Raw genomic sequence first — 19,252 nt, 5'->3', positions numbered from 1 at the left:
GATGGGATTTTCCTGTACGCCAGAGTGAGACAAATATCTTTTTCATTCATAAGATTATTTTCAATGAAATTCCTCCGAGGAGCTTTTCCACTGAATTTCTCTTGGAAATATTCCAAAGACAATGGCTTAGAGGGAAGAAGTGGATGGAATTGGAAAGTCAAAACAAAAGCAGAAATTGCAACAGAAAAGAAATTGTACAAAGAATAATTCATCACAGAGCTATTCTGGACGCGTAAAAGAGCACAGAGGCTACGGATTAGACTACTATGTACCAGAAGCAAGAGTGAGTTTGATAAATTTTTCGTGGCATTGGGGAGATTTTAATTCAAGGTCTCTGTGAACAGGCTATGGCGATGAGTGGTGGCTTCATTCAGCAAACTCATCATCGCATTAATCATGAATCCACGCGAAAATCCCTGGTGCATCACCTCATGACCGTGGTGAAGGAGCTACAGCGGAAATATGGCGGGAAGACGGAGCTGGCAACGGAGAGTGATCACAATGTGCTCAAATTGTGCGATAGTTGGGAATACGCCCTCTGTCATGGGCTCCGGACGGGTTCACTGCTGCGCAATATGAGTGATCTCGTGTCGGGTGTCAATCAGGAACCACCTGTGTTCTGGACATTTGCCTATCAGCACATGACGGCGCACGAGAAGGAGAGATTCTCCTCATTGCGGCACGTCTGGACGGATCGCGGGAAGTGTCGCGCCTTCATCCGTGCAGCCCTCAATGAGCGTTCCTTGGAACGATATATTCTCATGTGGCTGGCTGACAGCAATCTCGGGGTACACTACGAAGCTTGGTCGCTGATGCGAGATGAGGAATCATCAAATTTACTGCCCACCCTCGCGGCAGGACTCAGTTCCATTCTGTTTGCCATCACCGTGGATAGTCCGGATCTCAATGTTCAATCACGGCGGGAACAGAAAACAGAGCCCATAATTGCCGTACCACGTCCCATTCGTCCGGTAAAGAAGACACAGAAGACGCAGGTTATTGAATTCGATGATGCTGGACTCTCGATAAGCCCCGTGGCGGTAGGAACACTCGCAAGTCTCTGCCTGAAGCACGAAAGTGTCCCTTCGTCGCGGGAGAATACCAAGAGTCCAGCAGCAGCAGCAGCACCTGTCAAGAGGATACCCACTGAGGAAGCCTTCAATGTAGTCGAAGAAGTTCCGAAGAATCCTCCAACAAATGAAGTATTCACACCACCCAGTGATTCGGGTATTGTAGTGGAGGAGCCCACAACATCCGAAGAGGGTAGTTTTGATGACTCCTCACTGCGTAGCATGTCGAAAAGTAGCTCAATTCACAGCTCCTCCTCCAGCTCATCCGTTGTCTCCGCCAGCGATGTAACGCATTTGCGTGAGCGCTTGCGACAGGCGGAAGAGCGTTGTCAGAGGCTAGAGGTACGTGTGGCTGAGCTGAGTCTTGAGAATCATCGTCTACGCGGCCTTGGAACTACGCATCATGCATCCGGATCAACATTTACCGTGAGCGTGCCACGTGTCCGGCTGGAGAAGGCGGGAACGCGCAAGTATTATGTGTACGAGGTCCATATCATTCCCACCAATCAGCCGGGAGACGAATGGACAGTCCTGCGGCGATACAGTGACTTCCACAGGCTCCATCGGCAATTCCAGAAGACCCATCCCAGCGTCAAGAGCTTGGACTTTCCACCAAAGAAGAGCTTCGGCAATATGGAGGCGCACTTTGTGGAGCAACGTCGTCAACGGCTTCAGCTCTATCTCCGGCACATTCTCACAATGCTCCCGGACGTGGCAACGTGTACGAGTCGAACAAGTCTCGAGCAGGTGTTTCCCTTTTTCAAATAACCCCCTCCCGCCCATTTATTCGTGAATCTGCCCAAGAAAAAAACATCTCGTGTTCCCTTCAAAGTGTCTCTAAGTAAGATTTATTTTATTTTTTGTTATTAAAGTATATAATGTGGATTTATTTTATAAATGCTGCGGGAAAGAAGAGGATGATCCTTAAAACTATTATGCTATATTGTGGTTGAGATTAAAATTTATACGGCTCCACACACCAAAACTACTAAATTGTTAGCTTTTAATCGCGCGTGTAGACCTCCCATCTCGCGATAAAAGCCACGCATTGTTTCCTCGTCATCTCTCCTCCGGGCAAGCTGCACACAGGGAGGGTGAGCAGAATGAAAATCTGGAACAAAGTGATGAGAGATAAAACTACTAAAAAAAAACTCTGAATGTAAAAAAAAAATAATGATAAAAAGTTTATAGAGAGAGAAGAAATAAATTGAGCACGATTTGTGCTCGAATGTTGTACAAGTTCTTGATCTTTTGACTTCTCTCTTGCTCTTCCTATTGTCATTTCTACTTAGGTACTATATTACGCATTTACCTACTACATTATTATGTAGATAAACTCAATTTCCATATACAAGCAAAATTATTATTCATACCCATTTGTGAGTCTGAAGAGAAAACAAATTGCGACGAATAAGTGATAAGGCTTTAAGAGAGGTTTATCAAAATGACTCATTGATGCAATCGATCGAGATATATTGATTTATTGGAGATTTGTTTAGGGTTTTTAAACCCAAAGAAAATAAGATTGTCTTGTTTACTTTTATATACATATTTCAGACAAACTTTTATTGTTCTTGTCACGCAATTTTGCATTTAAAGAGAAACATTTTTTTTTAAGAAAAAAAAAACTCACCATTTTATGTAATTATCGCAATCATTTTTATTTTAAGAGTTGCGTATCCCAAGAGCTTGCTCAAGTTCAGCCCGTTTCTGGTTAACTTTCGTGTAGAAGTAACGCGAAACAGCCTCTTGAGTCCATGGTTGGTAGAAGAATTCCGCACGACGTTCTTCTTCGGGATTCCCAACGACATCAGTCATCGTTTTCAAGTCCCTCGTCTGGCTAATAATCCATTTGTGGATGAATGTCTGTGGGTCCTTGGCGAAGCTGAGGAAAAACTCGCGATTTGTCTTGAGTTGATTAATCGTCTCCACGGTTTCGTGAATTTTCGAATCAAGTCCCTGAATTTCCTGCTGACTTGCTGTACTCAGCAGGAAGTTATTCATCTGATTCTTCAGTGTATCATCAACCTCCACATCGATGTCATAGCAAGCTGTTTGCTTGCTCTCACCCCCACCTTCCACGGAGATAACGTGATTGATGACAATGGGATCTGGAGGATGAAGAAGCGGATTGAGACGCTGCGGTATCTCGGCAAACTTCATGCGGGAGCACGTAAAGATCTGCTCCAGGTATTTGTCACAATTCACAAATTCCCGCTCATGGGCATCCTGGAGTTTGTGCGTCTTGATGTACTGCCAGAGGGCAGAAATAATTACAGGACGTGTCTGTGTGTGAACACCCAGAAGACGTGCAAGACGCGGATCGAGCTTAAACTGCAACGGCTGATAGTCGAGCAGGAGGAGAATGGTGCAACGTACATTGCGATCTCCTGGACGTTTCACTTGAAAGCCATCAGTTTCCTGTGTTGTGTGGGTGCGATGCCACTCAACAAGATGATTATCTGGCCCATACAGCTCCTTGTCCAGCTCAATGACGAGCGATTTGAAGAATGACGAGAACTTGCGCTTAATCTTATTGGGATCGCTTTTGGTGTCTTCCAGCAGACGCCCCTCCACGCGGAGTTCCCACGATGCCACCGTACCCTCGGCCGATGGTTCAGGACCGTCATTTGTGGGCTCCTTCGGTGGGTAGAAGGTGTTTGAAATGAAGATCCGGAGCTTGCGCTTCTGCTTCATAGGGCGCTTAAGTGCTTCCTGAATATCGAGGCGTTTCCGCATGATTGTGGCATCGAGTTTACGCTCAAATGCCAATAAGTCCATGTATGCTTGGGATTCAGGCACCAAATCTCGCACCTTCTGTGGCAGAATCTTATCCGCAAGCTTCTTCTTCTTCTTCGACGGTCCATACTCACTCTTCTGCTGCGGATTCCCCATTGGGCCCCCACGACTGTCCTGAGGGCGTTTCCCACTCGGTGCGTTCGGCATTGAACTACGCATGGGGCCCTGAAAGGGCGGTTGCGGTGTACGGGGGTGCATAGGTCCACCGGGTGGAGGGCCACTGCCCATCTGCGGTGGCGCTGTAAAGCCACGCTGCAGAGACAAATTAATTTTGCAGCATTAATGGAAAATTCTTTCAGGAAAAGTGTGAAAAGTATCTCAAGGTAGGGGCGTGTGGTGGTTTTTCTTACCGGAAAATTGGGACCAGCATAGGGTCTCATAGCCCCGGGTGGGGGTTGCTGATAACGTGGCTGTCCCCCAGGAGGAACAGGAGCTCCTGAGGAGGGTGGAAAACGTTGCGACATACTCTTTTCACCAGAATTTTCACGAATTTCGGAAAAAGGAAAATAGACGCCACGATAAATATTTTGACAAGTGACAAACCCTTCAAAGAAACCTTGACATGGAAACGGATCGTAACGATATGTCGTAGGAACTTCCAAACCATGTCCTCAGTTTCTCCACAAAAGATTTCCCTATTTATTTTCTCTTTTTGATAATTTAAAAAAAAAATCTCCTTCAAAACTTTGAATAAAAAGAAAAAAAAAAGAAAATTTTATCGCATAAATGTTAATATTTTATTCTCTAAATGTACTTTCTATATACAAGATAAATACTTTTGTATAAAAAGATGTCAATAACATTGTTAGTAATCTTTCTAAATAGTTTTTGAATGATGAGAAATAATTTTTTTCTTCAAAAAATTATAGAGAAAAAGCATAAAATCTATTCTTTTTTTTAGATTAATTAAAAATTCATTTACATCGTAATGGATATTAAGTACTTTTAAATTTTTTTTTAAAATTTTTTCACACATTTTTTTTATTTTCCTTCAAACTCAACTAAAAACAAATTGCTTAAAACACTAAAAGAAAACGAAAAAAAAATCTTTTTTATATAAATAGAAAATAAAATAAATTATTTATTCTGGGAGGGGAAAATTGATTTGTTTTTTTTTCTTTCTAATAAAAATTGTCTCTAGAATTGCATTAGTTTTTTCTTCTTTCACACCTTTAAAGATTTTTTTCTTCATCAAAAAATACTCTGGAATTTAAGCTCATACAAAGCAACATTGAAATTTTACAGGATTCATGTCTTTTTCTTTCATTTTTATATTTTATTCAACTTCCCATTGAGCTTCTTTAACTTTTCTTTTTTTTTTTTTTTAGCTTTATTACAATTTTTTTCCCTTTTGCTATGTATTGAAAAATATATTTATTGACTTCAGTACGTTTATTTACAAACCATCTTCGGATCTTTCATTTATTTTCTGTTTAAAATTTTGATGAAGATAGTTAATGCGGTTTTTTTCTATTTCTAACTAAAGAACTATCCTTTGAAAATAAATCAAAAAGCTTTGTAAAATTTGCACAAAAAATCCTTTTGTTTTAGGAAGAAATAAAACACAAAATTTTAACACGATCTGCAATAAAAGGATAAATGTGAATAAAGTTCCTATTTGCTTCATCTCCTAACGATCTCTCTCATTCATTCAATCGCTTATAACAAATATAGGTAATTTATTAATTAATTTATTACATCGATTTTTTCATCATCATTTCTTAAGTAAACTCTTCAATAATTTCTTTTATATTTATATTTTTTCATTTTCTTATAATCTTTTTCTTTGATATTTTATCATTTTTTTTCTTTCTTTTTATTTTAAATGAGGCATTAATCGTCTTCCAATTAATTCTCTTTTTTCCATCTTCGTCTTAATTTTTTATGTGGGAGCGCGGGGGGCGATAAAACTAACGTTTAAATGTTTTCCTTTTCTCTTTAACGTGTTAATGGATGCTGACTTACTTTTTCTACCACACACACGCACACACAACAAGTCCCTTCATCTGCAGCATTTCAATCGAATGCATCTTCCGGAAAGCCACTAACTTCTGTTTGTTCAAGAACAGGATTCCCATCAGTTGTGTAGGATATTCTTAATCGCATTCGTAAGACGGCCTAAAAAACAAAAATTAAGATTTTCTTCAAAAAATTCAAAGGAAAAAGAAATCTTTCAATCCTACCTTTGATGATTGACTGACTCTCATCTCTTGAGTGATCGTTCCTCCGGGTAGAAGAGTCGATCCGGACGGTGAGAGCATCTGTAGTGTGAAACTCTTGGGTACAGCCGCCTTAATAAAAGAAAATTAGTTAAATATTCTTTAAAAAAAATGTTCAGCAAAGAATTTACCTGAAATAAAAATTGTTCTACGGTGTTGAGCGATGAATTCGTGGCGGTCATAATTACATGGAGGCATCCTGATGCTTTCCTCGGTGCCAAAACGACAGACAATCCATTCTTTTCCAATGCAGTTAATTTAGGAGTCGTACTCTGTGTAACATTTTCATAATAAATAAATTCAAATAAAATTTTCTTCTTTTCTAAAGAAAAAAAAATCCCTAAATCTCACCTGATTATCACTTTGCATCGATAGATCATCCATGAAGCCTGTTATGAGTGATGAATTACTCATGCTAATGTCCAAATTCATTCCCACTGTTGGTGATACAATTGGTGGCATTGAAAGGACATTCCCATTTGTACTACTCTCCACTGCTGGTGTGTTGCTATTAGCAGCTGAGAGATCCAAATCACCCAGAAGATCCATTAAATCCTTATTATTGGATACACCACCTGTTATTGGGAGTGGTACTGATACTGCCTTTGGGGCATTTGGAATGCTAATTTCCTGACTCGATGTTCCACCCAGAAGCTCCAAGAGAGCATTCTAAGAGAAGATTTTTCAATTAAAAAGAAAAAAAAAGTAAATTTGCACAAAGACAACTCACCGATCCTTCAGCTATCGTTACAACATTCTCCTCATCGAGACCATTCTCAATTAAATCCCCAGCACCTCCACCATTCTCATCTGGCGACGTGACACCAGCACCATTTTGTGCTGACATCCGATTGAGTTGCATCGGTGGCATCTTTTCCAACAATGCCGCGCGCAAATGATTATGTGTTTTGAACAATTGGGAAAATTCAACGCCCCTCTGTTGCAAATCAACGTTCAAATGTGACCCAAAAGCGTCAATTATCTGCTTAATTTCACTGCAAAGCAAGAAAGAAAAAAAAAGTCAGCTTATTTGGCATTCAACATGCAAATTTTCATTCTGATTTCCCCACATGTTGATCTCAAAATTGGATGAAATTTAATTATGTATTCTATTTAGTATGATTGCGTGGGGAAAGACAAAAAATTGGACTTTTTTTTCATATTAGAAATCACATCAGATAACAAAAAAAAATCGCGCACATGTGGCATATTTATCACACATTTTGTTCCCTTCTTTTGATAAGGTTTTTCGCAAAAAAAAGCGATAAGAGAAAATTTATTCTGAAAGTTTTTTTTTTTGTAGCGGAAACTTACTCCTGTGCTGCTTGTAGGCGTGTACTGAGCTTTGCCAGCGATATCAGTGTGTACTGCTTACTGGATGTTGATCCCTGTGGTGCCCAGAGGAGCTTTTGATACATCTCAACAATATCCTTTTCCGCAGGTCGAGGGATATCTAACAAATAAAAAAAGAAACATGAAGAATTCACTTCAAAACATAAATCAATATTTCTTATCAGCTTCGTACCATCATTCTTCTCGCCGTACATAAAGAGATCCCCATATTCTCCAATTGCCCACACAGCCACCTGCAAAAGGGGTTGCTTATCCTCACAATTATTGGGTGTCTGTAGGGCCTCCCACATCTTTGCCGAAATGTAAGCTTGCTCCGTGGACGGGCTACTGGAAATAAGTTGAATGGTCGATGAAACCACATCGTCGCGCACATAATTCCCAGCCGCTACGAGGATATTAAGTTGCGTGTCCAAGTGCCATCGTGTTGAGGGGGCAAAGCGCTCAGCCGATAGGACCATCCCACTACTGCACTGTGCCTTAAATTCCGAATCAGCCTTCTCGAGGAACACCAATAATTCCTTCGTCATTGACCGTATGTTCTGCCCATTAATCAGTGCAAATGACAACTCCATGGCACGACGCCGTATCGAAACATCCGGATCCTTGAGGCACTCAAGGATGGTTGTACGATGCCTCTGGACGGCCGATGTGTCCGCATGGACGGTCCTCAGGAGTGTATTGAGTGCCACATATCGAATGTTCTTATCACTATTCAACAGAAAACGTCCTAGAATATTTATGGCCAGTACACGTAATCCACCCTCAGAGCTACAAAAGGAATGAGCAAAAAAAAATAACAAAAATTATAACCGGATATTAACGTAAAAGTAGCTATTTTGAGGGAAACTTTTGAGCCTTTAATTTTTTTTTTATTGCTTCCCATTCTTTTATTTCTTTCCTTCATTTATCCTTATAGAAAACAGAACAATGAATATTTCATGAGAATGCAATTTTTCTTTCATCAAAGGAGTATACTCTCTTGCTAAGGGAATGTACACTACAAATTTCTTTAACCCTTTCATGATAAAAAAAAATTCGAATCAAATATTATCGATAAAAATGTTCATTTTTATTGGTAAAATAGGTACTAAGAATGAAAGTTCTGATCGCTTTCTGATACGATTTTTTTCATTAAAAACATATAGAAAAAATAGTAGGAGGATGTCGGTATATTTTAACGCAAGGTCCTCAATTTAATCAAATAAATTAGCCTTTTGAAGCATATTTTTAATATTTTGCAGAGGAACGTAGAGAATTGATTAATTATGGAAATATTGACCACTAGTATTCGTCCTTATTTTAAAAAAAAATCACAAAAAGTGCATCAAAAGAATAAATATCGCGATGAAAAGATAAATGTTCCAATGTTATTTTTTTGTTTCCATTGGCCGTGAAAGGGTTAATAAATTTTGTCTCTCTATGTGCGTACACCACAAATTGCAAATTCCTCTCCCTTGTGGTGAAACAGAAATTCTCCTTGAACACAAAATGCAGCGTTCAATCAATGCTTATCGTAAAGTTGAAAAGAAAAAAAAAGCGAAAAAGAATCTATTTTTGATAAAAAAAAAAGAGAATGAAAGTCACGCAGTTGAGGAAAGAATGGAGAAAAAAACTAATTTATCTCTCAAATATTTTTTTCTTGGCCATTTCTTTCACGTAAACTAATTACGGTGAATGTAAAACATTCTGGGAAAAATCCAGTTTTAAGACAAGAAGTATGGATTTAAAGCGTAATATATTAGCAATTGAATTGCAATACAGCAACAAAAAATAACTTGAGCATAAATCATCCGAAGAGAAGGAAATTTAAATGAAAATGCGAAGCTTGGAGAATTTTATTCCTCTGCACAAATCGATTAGAGTTTTTTTCCTCTTCTGATTCTGTTTTATTGAGAGAAGCGAGAATTTTTTTTATTGCTGCATTTCACTGAGAAATTTGCTAAAAAGGTACTCGAAATTCCATTCCAAATAGTTCTATTGAGGTTTAAATTGAATAATAAATTTCTCATGCCTCCCATTGACGTGTTTAAGTATTAGTGGAGGAGAATTTCATTCGTTGTGGCATTAATTTTAATTTATTTAATAGAGAATGAGATGGGCGCAACAACTCACCGAATATCCATAATTGATAGGACCGTTTCATACAGGATGGTATTTCCCACATTCTTGCTTGTTTCCGTATTTGTTGCCACCTGTGCCAGAATATCGTTCATCGCCTCCGATGCATCGGGATCGTTATGTCCCAAAATACGAAGGAGTCGAAGGATTTTCACCTTAAATTTTAAATTAAATAATAATGGAAAAACAATAAATTTTAGGTACTAATCTTGTTCCTTTTTTTCTTCCTCTTAAGAAATCTACCTGAAGGAATGGATCACTGACTCCACTAACATCATGTTCAGGTGAATACCCAGCAAGAATTAGATTCTTCAGGATCCGCACTAAATTCGGAACAATCTGCCACACAAAAATCAAAAAAAAAAAAAATTTAAAAATTGAATCAATAAAATAAAATCAAATAAATATTTCTTTATCTCATCTGGAAAAAAAGCGATGGCAATTTAACATGCAAAACATTCAATTATCCTGCAAAATTGTAAATAATTAAATGGGGTTGTTTTTTATGGACACTATCTCATGTTCTTTTAAATAATTTTATTCACGTCATGCTCAAATGCACCATCAAATTGGAGGGTAGTTTATTGAGTGGGTGTGTTTGTGTGTATTTGGCATAATATTTTTTTTTCAGGGAAGTGGGATTGCAACATTATTTATAACATTTACAGCATGCACAGAGAGGCGCATATTAATGAAGCTCTTGAGGCGGGAGGCAATATTTTTTTTTTGGTTTCAAAGGATAAAATGAACAGTAAAATATTTTACTTGACAGTTTAAAATATTTTTTGAGCAGTAAAATCTGTATTTATTTTTGTTTAACAAAATTCTGATCTCTTTCATTGCAAAGAAGAATTATTATGAATGCTTCATACATTGAAAGAGACAAAAAACACAATCGTGATGTTATTTTCTGAATTTTTTGCAATAAAATAAAATAATATTTTGGCGCTACGTCCCATATAGTGTAGTCCAATTAAGTTGGGCTACCTAGAAATTCTATTTGAGCGGTAGGGCACGGCTAACTAAATGCCCCACATGCGCTCCCAACGAAACTCAGCAATAGACTGACTCATACCGGAGCGTGCTGATGGACGACGCTCACACGTACATCCACCGCCTAGGACATTTAGCTCGCACATTCCCTCCACCCTTTAGCCATGAGACTAGGGTCTGGAAAAAAATTAGGACTACAATAGGAACAGGGCCGGCCGCCCTATATGATGTTGTTGTTCTCCTTGCGGAGAAGTAGTGGGAGGCCTTGCTAGATACTACCACGTGTGGGCCATTTTACAGATAGGAGTGTATCAATCTCCTGATCCAACCGGTCAACGTGATCTAATTGCACGTTGGCGGATGGGGCGCGTTGCCGGGTTCTGTATTCGAACCGGCGACCTTTGGATGCGCACTCAAGCGCTCTATCCACTGAACCCCAGGCCCAGGTTATTTTCTGAATTTTTTGCAAGCTTGCGAATTTTTTCAGCTGATTCCACTGAGTCTTTGACGATTTCTTATTCCTCTTTGATCATCCTACACAAAAAAAAGAACTACGCGTCCTTATAGAAAGTGGGTGAACTCCTTTTAATTTTATATTGTTTGCAAAATTATTTTAAACATCTCTCTATTTTTCCAAATTTAGCCATTGAAACTGATTTCAACAAACAAAATTAGTCAACAAATAAATAAAAATTATTTCCAACTCATAATTATTCTTGTAAAAAATGTTTTACTGCCCAATTAAATATGATTTTTATACTGATCAATTTTTTTTCGTCAAAATTGCTTTATTAAATTTCAATCAATAAGTCATTTTATGGGATGCAACATTCCATACGATGATGAAATAAAACATTGATTTATTACACGAGCATGTTGCAATATAGGAGCCTACCTCTCGATTTCCACTATCCTGGCAAGCAAATTGAGTGTGGTTCATTCATTATTATAATGCGGTTAATGATATATACAACTAATATAAAGAATTTATCAGGAGAATTGGGGAGAGCGATTTATCAATCACATTCAACAGAGCTACAGAGATATAATGTTTCTATTTTTTTTTGTTGGGAATTTAGCAGGGAATATTCTTTCTCTCCTCTCAAACTTCTTCCGCAATGGGAAACATCATGAAAAATCATCCAAATTGGCAATTCAATGCACATCCACCCATTTCTACATCAAAAACACAGACAAAAAAAATTGATTTCAATATCTTCGGGAAAAAGTATTCCATCTCGATTGAAACTTAAGAATCTCTTTTTCACTTTGAGATTAAAAAATAAAATTTTTCTTAATGTTTTTTTTTTTCAACAATACTTTAGGAGATGGAGAACGGGGGAGAGAACGACAAAGTAAAATTGTGAAATATATTTTGGAAATTAAATTTAATTATTACCTTCTTGAAGTGGCTCAGTGTGTCCGGGCTGTTTTCACACATTTCTGTTATGAGTGTTACACCAGTTATTAGTATTCCTGTGGAGTGGAAACACAACACTGTATAATAATTGCCATTTAATGAGATAATGTATGTACATATCACACACTGCCCAGTGTGATAGTGGCAAAAAAAAAAATTACAAAACTGTGGGGCCACAACGTCTCAACATTGAAATGAAGACTCGAAAGATTTTCCTCAAGAAAAAACTTGAAGGATTCCATTCTTCTTTCAACTCTTACATATAATTAAATAAGATTAATCCTCACCATGATTCTTCTCACTCAGAAGTGATCGTGTGGCAGGAAGGAAGATTTCCATGAGCTCAGGAACACGCCGGATCACCCGAAAAGCACACAGGGCTGCTTTCTTCCTTATGTATGCATTGGGTGATTTCATAAGACGTTCCACCTCGCTGGCCAGATCGCGTGCCATTTCAGGTGAAGCAATTGCACCCAAAGTACATAGCGCCAGACCAACCACAAATTGTGTGGGACTATTTAAATCACTGTGTGCATCATTTTTATTTTTTGTGCACCAGACGAATAAGAAGAAGAAAGAAATGTATCAGTAATCTACTTATTAGAGATTCATCTCTCTTATTTCTTCTTTCTTTTCTAACGCAAAAGGGGCAGCAGCTCATTACTGAATTACAAAATAAAATCATATTATTCCCTTTAATTTTCTTGTCCATTGCCTTCATTAGTGTTTGAAAGTGAATAAAATTTCACTGCTAATTGATTTTTTTTCTTTGTACACACAATGTTGCAAAGAGCTTTGAGAGAAAATTTCAATTATTGTGTTAAAAGATTATTTGGGTTGCGAATGAATTTAAAGGAATATTTAACTCAAAAATGTCCTAATGAAGGGTCAAAAGAAGTACGAAGATTGGAAAGAAAAAACAAAATTTTAAAAATTATTCCTACACAATCCGCCTAAATAGTCTCATTGCTAATCGACTTGCAAGCTGAATATTCCCTTGCAAATAAATTCTAATCTATATCAGAGATAGTTAATCTTCTGATTCATTTCAACTGATTTATTGATTGGAATTTTGCCAAACGTAAGGTTTCAATCTCAAATGATTCTCTATAAAATAATTTATTATCTAATTTATTTATTCTTCTCATTTAAACTCCTTTAGATAAATTATCTTCTTACATGATTTATTTTGTGGATAAATTACTTCTCATTGCGGAGCAACCAATAAAAAAATGAAAAGAAAAATAGAGAGAGAAACTTACTTTTTGAGGCAATTCGTTATAAGTAGATGAACATCTTGTCTCTCATCGAGGAGGAGCATAGCACCGAGGTAACCGATCCTCTTGTCTGTAAATCGGGGACTTGCAGTCAATTTGAGGCACTCCAGTTGTCCAAAGTGTGCCGGATAGCCCAGCATGTGGATGTAGAGGAGTTTAGCAATGTTGCGGCATCGCCACACTGAATCCTCTTCGCGGAATGTACTCCGTATGTATGCGCACTCCTTATTCACAACTGCCCTCTCCTCGGCCGCCGTCCTGGCAGCCCGGATCTGTCGAATGAGATCCCTGAGGCGGGTTGGGGTGGGCATTCTCACTGAGAAAGATTATTTTTCAAAAGAAACAAAAAATCCTTTTTGAGACACATTTTCATTCAAAACACTCCGCATGTGGACACATTGGAGACTACTTCCACACTGTGCGGGAGGCACAAGCCCTTGTCTTTCTTGCGATGACTTCTCAACTGAGATTTTCTGTCGTGTTATGTCACACACAAATTGCGATCTCACCGACGATAGACGACACCATTCTGGGTCGCTTTTTCTCCTTCCTCTCGCACGAGGTTTAAAGAATAAAGAGAGATTGACAAATTGCACGCACCACTTCCGGCCTTCAGATGGGCAAAAATTGAAGGTCTTGTGCCTCCTCTCCACACATGTGGGGGATGGAAGTCTCGTCTGATTTTTCTTCTTGGATGCATTGGGAAGTTGGGAAGAGACAAAGATGTGGAGGAAGTATGTGGGCGTAAGGGGGGAATTGTACTCATAGAGATTAGTAAGGAAAAGTTGAAAAAAAAAGTCTCATTACTTATACCCCTTTCGACGGCTTCATTGATGACCTGCCGGATGCTGGCCATGTTAAAGGCTGGATTGAATCTGGAAGAACAAGGGATGGGTTGTAAAGCAAAGCCCACACGCACACACGGAACAACCCAGCCATGCAACCACCCCACCAGCCCTCATTGATTGATTTCTTTCTGGCCATTTACCCGTGCTCGGAATTCATGGCGAATGGCTGTGTCGCTGTGGCAGGTGTGCTCTAATCCACGGGAATATGCCGTCAGTTCTTTGTCGCGTTGTCCCAATTGGGAGACAAGCGAGGTGAGAAACAAAAAAAAAAGAATGCAACACGGACAAAATGCAAAAATTTCGGGGGGCTCACAGGCACAAAAAAGAAAGAACACACAGGAAATCAACTCTGCGGGAACATGAGAGAGTACTTAGCGCTCAAGGGTAATTTATATTAACCAGATATTGCAAAACAAGTAGATTTTCACGAGAGAGAACTTATATTTTCTTGTTTTTCTATCACGCACGAACATCAAAAACTTCTGAATGATGATGACGTCAATCTGTCATCGCCATGAGAAAATGGAAACTAATTATGAAGTTTCTATTTTACTTGGTATTCCATATAAGTTGCTGAATTACAAGAAAAATTAATGAGAATCGTGGAAGAAAACCCAAAACATTCCACAAGCTTTCTAACTAAAGGTTACGAAAGTTTCAATTTTAATTGATTTAAGTGAACAGGAAGATTCTCTTGCGACAACTACTTTTCCCACTTTTCCAATAAGTTTCTTATAAGAATTTTTAATAATAAAATTTTTATTGGATTCTGTCTGAAATTCATCAAAGGGAATAAAATTCGTAAAGAGTAATTGCCATTTTGGCGCAATAATATAAACTTTTGTTTAAATTTGAGTATCAAAATCAGTTTGAATTTGATCTCAATGAATGAAATTACAACACATAGGCAATTTCCTATTCTTTGGAATACCAACTATTATAATGCTTTTGCATAAAAAATTATTCTTTGATGAAACTTACGAGAACGGTGTATGAAGTCGACGCAATTTGAAATTCTTTTCTAACGAATATAACCAAAAAATAGCAGTGGTTGCTTTTGGAACTATATTTAGTGCGCCAATTTCAAAAAGTAGTCAATAAATGCATGAATTTTATGTGAGGGATACCTGAAGGGGGGCTTTGGGGGAAAATTATTACGGCCACTCGAAACAGTCTGATATAGGGAGCCTCTGTGCCAAATTTCATCGCGATCGTACAAACGGTGTAGATTTGTATAGAAAAGAAAGAACGACGATTACCAACAGATCTTTCTTTAGAGATGGTTTTCAAGAAATCAATCAAGTGAATGAGTTCAATGGGGGCTGGAGGAATTCCTCATTTTACCTGCGATTGTTCTCTGGTGGAAGAACACTCCAATCGGGTTCGTAGTATGGGTACATCTTGTCACCACAAAGGAAGGAATGTCTCGCACAAGAACTTCACCACAACGTTTCCGCGCTTTCCCACCCAAAATCACTGCAACGGAGGACAGGTGTGCTTTTTACGATGTTTTTCACTTGAATAAATGAGCACTCATGGGGAAATTGGGGCCCGAAAAAAGAATAATTACACCATTTCCTTTTTGCAGGTAACCCAACGTCTCCCGTGTGTATTTGGTAAGCAATTATTGGTGCTGATAAGGCGCGACTCTTATCACCCACTACACTTGCACCACTCTTATGTACACACTCCCTATACTGGGTGAGCACGGAGTAGAAGACTGCTGGTGCTTTGCTATACTCTGTGGGATTCTCTGTGGTGGATTGCCTAAAGAATTGGCCTTATCAGCTGTGCCGTGCGAAGCCGTTTCGTATCTCTCTGTAATCTCTGAGCCGTGCGTTTACTCACTCATCCTCCTTGGAGGACGCGCTTACCTGGTGGTGGGTAGCCACCGATGTCAGTGTGTTTGTTATTGTGCCCAGAGATTGCGATTTGTTGCAATGCTTGAGATGAGAATAAAGTGGCTCTGAATCACCACCCATAAGGCGAACCAATGCCAACAATCTCATGAACCTTGGAGAGAATTATTTTCGCTAAAACATGGAGCATGAAACATTTTTTTCTCTAATCTCGATGTTATCATTTTGCTTCATATAAAGTGTGATTAGCCACTAATACTTGATTAATTTTTGTACCTTAATGTGAATTTTAGAGAATCTGCAATTATTCTTCTAATTTCGCGAATTAATCGTCCGAATTCACACATTGATTAAAGCGCCAAATTTTTAGAATTTAGCAACAAAATATTATATTTTTTCTTTTCTTTTTTTCTTCAGTTACTGTACAAAAAGGAGACACAAATGAATGGAAAACAATGAGGAGTTTTTTTTTATATAAATTAATTAATCAGTGCTTCGCGCTGGTCTCACAACGCTGTTTCTCTTGATAACCTCCACGAGCCACTTTATACCTTCGTCAACACCCTCCCTGTTCGATAAATATTACAAATTAACATTTTAAAAACATTTTGTTGTAAATAAAAAGGAAAAACTTACCCGGTTAAAGCCGATACGGGCATAACGAGACAATCTCGTCGCCCAATTAGATGCCCCGAGTGCTGGAAAACAGGCTTAATCTCCCTCACTCCCATGCAATCCGGCAAATCTTGTTTATTTGCCAAGAGCAAAAGGGGCACCCCCGAGAGATGATCATTTGAAATCATTTTATCTACAAAGGAATCTCATTTAGAGCAATTAAATCTTAGAAATAGGATTCAATTTAATTACCAAAAACATCCTTTGACTCATTCATCCTATCCCTATCGTGAGAATCTATTATGTAGATGACGGCATGTGATTCTTGGTAGTACTGCAAAAAAAAGGAATCCAAGAAGAAATAAATCTCCGGAAGTTTTAAAAGGTTCAAAAAAGAAGAAGTAAAACAAACCTTATCCCAGAGTGATTGCAATTCCTCCTGACCACCGAGATCCCAAAAGCTGAGACGTATTCCCTGAATGTCAATTTGGCCGATATTCAATCCCACTGTTGTGGTTATCTTACTGGGATTCATCCCTTTGTAGTTTTTTGTGAACTTTGTCTTCGCTCCCTCCAAATAAGTCTATATTTTTTGGGGGATGAGAGAAAAAAGTTAGGTTATGTTTGTGCCAACTTCCCCCAATTTGTGGCTTCCTTGGGGGCTTTGAGGACATTCTGGGGGTACTCACCGTCTTTCCAGCATTGTCCAGACCTAGAATAAGCACACAGTACTCGTCTTTTTGCTTCATATACTTGTAGAAACCGTGCAAAAGTGTAAACATGACTGCAATACTGAATTTTCACCTCACTCCCATTATTTTCCACAATAAACCAAACACTTTTCACACCTCCTCTCAATAGACTACAATTTACACTAATCACGGGGACACACTGAATTTTATTTAATTGCCTACGAAAGCATTTTAATTAAATAAAACTGCAAATTAGACTTTTTTTCTTCACAACATTTTACAAAACAAGCATTTTACGTTTTGTACCGTGTGGCGCTGCAATCGACAAGTGGTAAAATCTAACCACATGTGTTTTTGTTTACAATTTTCCTAGAACTGTTTTTCTATGAATTTTTGTGATTTTCAGTAATAATTTTGGTAAAAACTCTTGAAAAAAGTCTAGTAAATAATTTCAATTGCGTAGACTTTAAATAATTTCCAGTAAGTCTGAAGATTTGGATTAATTCACAAAGATAGTTTTATTAGTTTCATTCTAACCTCAAAATTGCTCATTTATTTTCCCATCAGAGAAATGGATTTGGAAGAAGATTTGCCACAGACCCTTCAGGTGCGTCTTGTATCGGATACAGGAGAAGAGGCAGGACCTCCTTTGGATCTCCCAACGGGTACAACAGTTTCCCAATTGGGACTCATCTGCAATGCATTGCTAAAGAATGATGATCCCACACCATTCCTCTTCTTCGTCAATGAGGAAGAAATAAAGGAGAGCCTCGAGAAAACCCTGAATCTGAAGAAGACAGACACGGAGAATGTTGTGGATATTGTGTATCAGCCCCAAGCGGTGTTTAGAGTGCGCCCCGTAACGAGATGTACGAGTTCAATGCCCGGACATGCAGAAGCGGTTGTCTCGCTTAGCTTCAGCCCCGATGGGCAGCATTTGGCCAGTGGATCGGGTGATAAAACTCTCAGATTGTGGGATTTGAACACTGAGACACCCCATTACACGTGTAGTGGTCATATGCAGCCTGTTCTCTGTATTGCATGGGCTCCGGATAGTTCGAAAATCGCCAGTTCCTGTCAAGCTGGTCAAATCCGTGTGTGGTGTCCGGAAACAGGGAAGCAGCTGGGAAAACCCCTTGTGGGACATAGGAAATTCATTAAATGCCTCAGCTGGGAACCCTATCACGATAACAGCGATTGCCGGAGAATTGCAAGTGCTGGTGCTGACAATGACGTCCGTATTTGGGATGTAGTTCTGGGAAAATGCGAAATGGTCATCTCTGGACACACACAGGCAGTGACAAATGTTCGCTGGGGTGGAGTTGGGCTCATCTATACTTCTTCGCAAGATAGAACGATTAAAATCTGGCGAGCAAGTACTGGAACACTGTGCCGAACGCTAACAGGACACGGGCATTGGGTGAATTGCTTGGCACTCAATACGGACTATGTGCTGCGAACGGGACCCTTTCATCCGGTTACGGAGAAGGGAAAAATCTTCAGGATTGCTTCAGCGAGTAAGGAGGAATTGAAGGCAGCTGCCTTGGCACGTTTCAAAGCTGTCTGTCCGGACGATGTGGAATCCTTTGTGTCCTGCTCGGACGACAGAACACTCTACCTTTGGCAGTCTAATCGCACCAAGTGCATCACACGAATGACGGGACATCAGAATGTTGTGAATGAAGTTAAATATTCTCCAGATGTTAAGTGAGTTTCCTTCCCTTTTTCCTTTTCCCGCCAATACAGGAGCAAAGTGATTGAGTTTCTTTTGCTTTTGGCAGGATGATTGCTTCGGCGTCTTTTGATAAATCCGTGAGGCTGTGGAGGGCTCACGATGGGGCATTTATTTGTGCTCTCCGTGGTCATGTACAGGCTGTCTATCAGGTGGCCTGGTCAGCAGATTCCCGTCTCCTCGTTAGCGGTAGTAAAGACTCCACCATTAAAGGTAAAATTAATTTTTTTTTTATTAATTTGGGCAAAAAGTTAAAG

The 19,252-nt window shown here is 38.9% G+C and overlaps 5 protein-coding genes across 13 annotated transcripts in view; 2 read left to right on the top strand and 3 right to left on the bottom strand.

Moving 5' to 3' along the window:
* Window positions 1-119: 119 nt before the first annotated feature.
* LOC129789031 (sorting nexin-29) lies at window positions 120-2,309 on the top strand. The gene is made up of 2 exons (XM_055825640.1): window positions 120-283; window positions 345-2,309. Exon 2 carries the CDS (start codon window positions 348-350, stop codon window positions 1,836-1,838), a length of 1,491 nt encoding a protein of 496 aa, XP_055681615.1. The 5' UTR covers window positions 120-283; window positions 345-347; the 3' UTR covers window positions 1,839-2,309.
* LOC129789026 (brahma-associated protein of 60 kDa) lies at window positions 1,891-4,408 on the bottom strand. Its single transcript, XM_055825636.1, has 3 exons — window positions 4,220-4,408; window positions 2,704-4,121; window positions 1,891-2,181 (listed from the first exon to the last, which is right to left on the bottom strand). The coding sequence occupies exons 1-2, from the start codon at window positions 4,331-4,333 to the stop codon at window positions 2,736-2,738; spliced, it is 1,500 nt and encodes a 499-aa protein (XP_055681611.1). The 5' UTR covers window positions 4,334-4,408; the 3' UTR covers window positions 1,891-2,181; window positions 2,704-2,735.
* A 516-nt stretch (window positions 4,409-4,924) lies between these two features.
* On the bottom strand, window positions 4,925-15,557 carry LOC129788964 (AP-1 complex subunit gamma-1). Of its 8 annotated transcripts, none has more exons than XM_055825497.1 (14): window positions 15,442-15,557; window positions 14,057-14,124; window positions 13,235-13,565; window positions 12,260-12,498; window positions 11,952-12,028; window positions 9,803-9,898; window positions 9,554-9,714; window positions 7,614-8,209; window positions 7,403-7,541; window positions 6,819-7,083; window positions 6,440-6,757; window positions 6,220-6,360; window positions 6,053-6,160; window positions 4,925-5,987 (listed from the first exon to the last, which is right to left on the bottom strand). In XM_055825497.1, the coding sequence occupies exons 1-14, from the start codon at window positions 15,495-15,497 to the stop codon at window positions 5,886-5,888; spliced, it is 2,697 nt and encodes an 898-aa protein (XP_055681472.1). In that variant the 5' UTR covers window positions 15,498-15,557; the 3' UTR covers window positions 4,925-5,885. The 8 variants fall into 8 exon arrangements, with proteins under 8 accessions (XP_055681472.1, XP_055681473.1, XP_055681475.1 ...); XM_055825498.1 differs by having other exon boundaries at window positions 14,063-14,124; XM_055825500.1 differs by lacking the exon at window positions 15,442-15,557 and adding an exon at window positions 14,238-14,606 and having other exon boundaries at window positions 14,063-14,124.
* Window positions 15,558-16,319: 762 nt separating this feature from the next.
* LOC129789135 (ADP-ribosylation factor-related protein 1) lies at window positions 16,320-17,577 on the bottom strand. Its single transcript, XM_055825790.1, has 5 exons — window positions 17,261-17,577; window positions 16,984-17,154; window positions 16,824-16,905; window positions 16,593-16,764; window positions 16,320-16,524 (listed from the first exon to the last, which is right to left on the bottom strand). The coding sequence occupies exons 1-5, from the start codon at window positions 17,351-17,353 to the stop codon at window positions 16,440-16,442; spliced, it is 603 nt and encodes a 200-aa protein (XP_055681765.1). The 5' UTR covers window positions 17,354-17,577; the 3' UTR covers window positions 16,320-16,439.
* A 14-nt stretch (window positions 17,578-17,591) lies between these two features.
* The window catches only part of LOC129789038 (protein Notchless), a 1,855-nt gene continuing 194 nt past the window's right edge, over window positions 17,592-19,252 (top strand). The window contains exons 1-3 of one of the 2 annotated variants that reach the window (XM_055825652.1): window positions 17,592-17,743; window positions 17,831-18,970; window positions 19,045-19,208. In XM_055825652.1, coding sequence (XP_055681627.1) covers window positions 17,835-18,970; window positions 19,045-19,208 — 1,300 coding nt within the window. In that variant the 5' untranslated portion in view covers window positions 17,592-17,743; window positions 17,831-17,834. The remainder of the gene's footprint in view (window positions 17,744-17,830; window positions 18,971-19,044; window positions 19,209-19,252) is intronic. The other variant, XM_055825653.1, reaches the window with a different exon arrangement.

This window comes from Lutzomyia longipalpis, chromosome 2, assembly GCF_024334085.1.
Source record: "Lutzomyia longipalpis isolate SR_M1_2022 chromosome 2, ASM2433408v1".
Taxonomy (NCBI): domain Eukaryota; kingdom Metazoa; phylum Arthropoda; class Insecta; order Diptera; family Psychodidae; genus Lutzomyia; species Lutzomyia longipalpis.
Note: the sequence above shows the minus strand (reverse complement) of the source record. Positions and strands in the feature narration are given on the sequence as shown.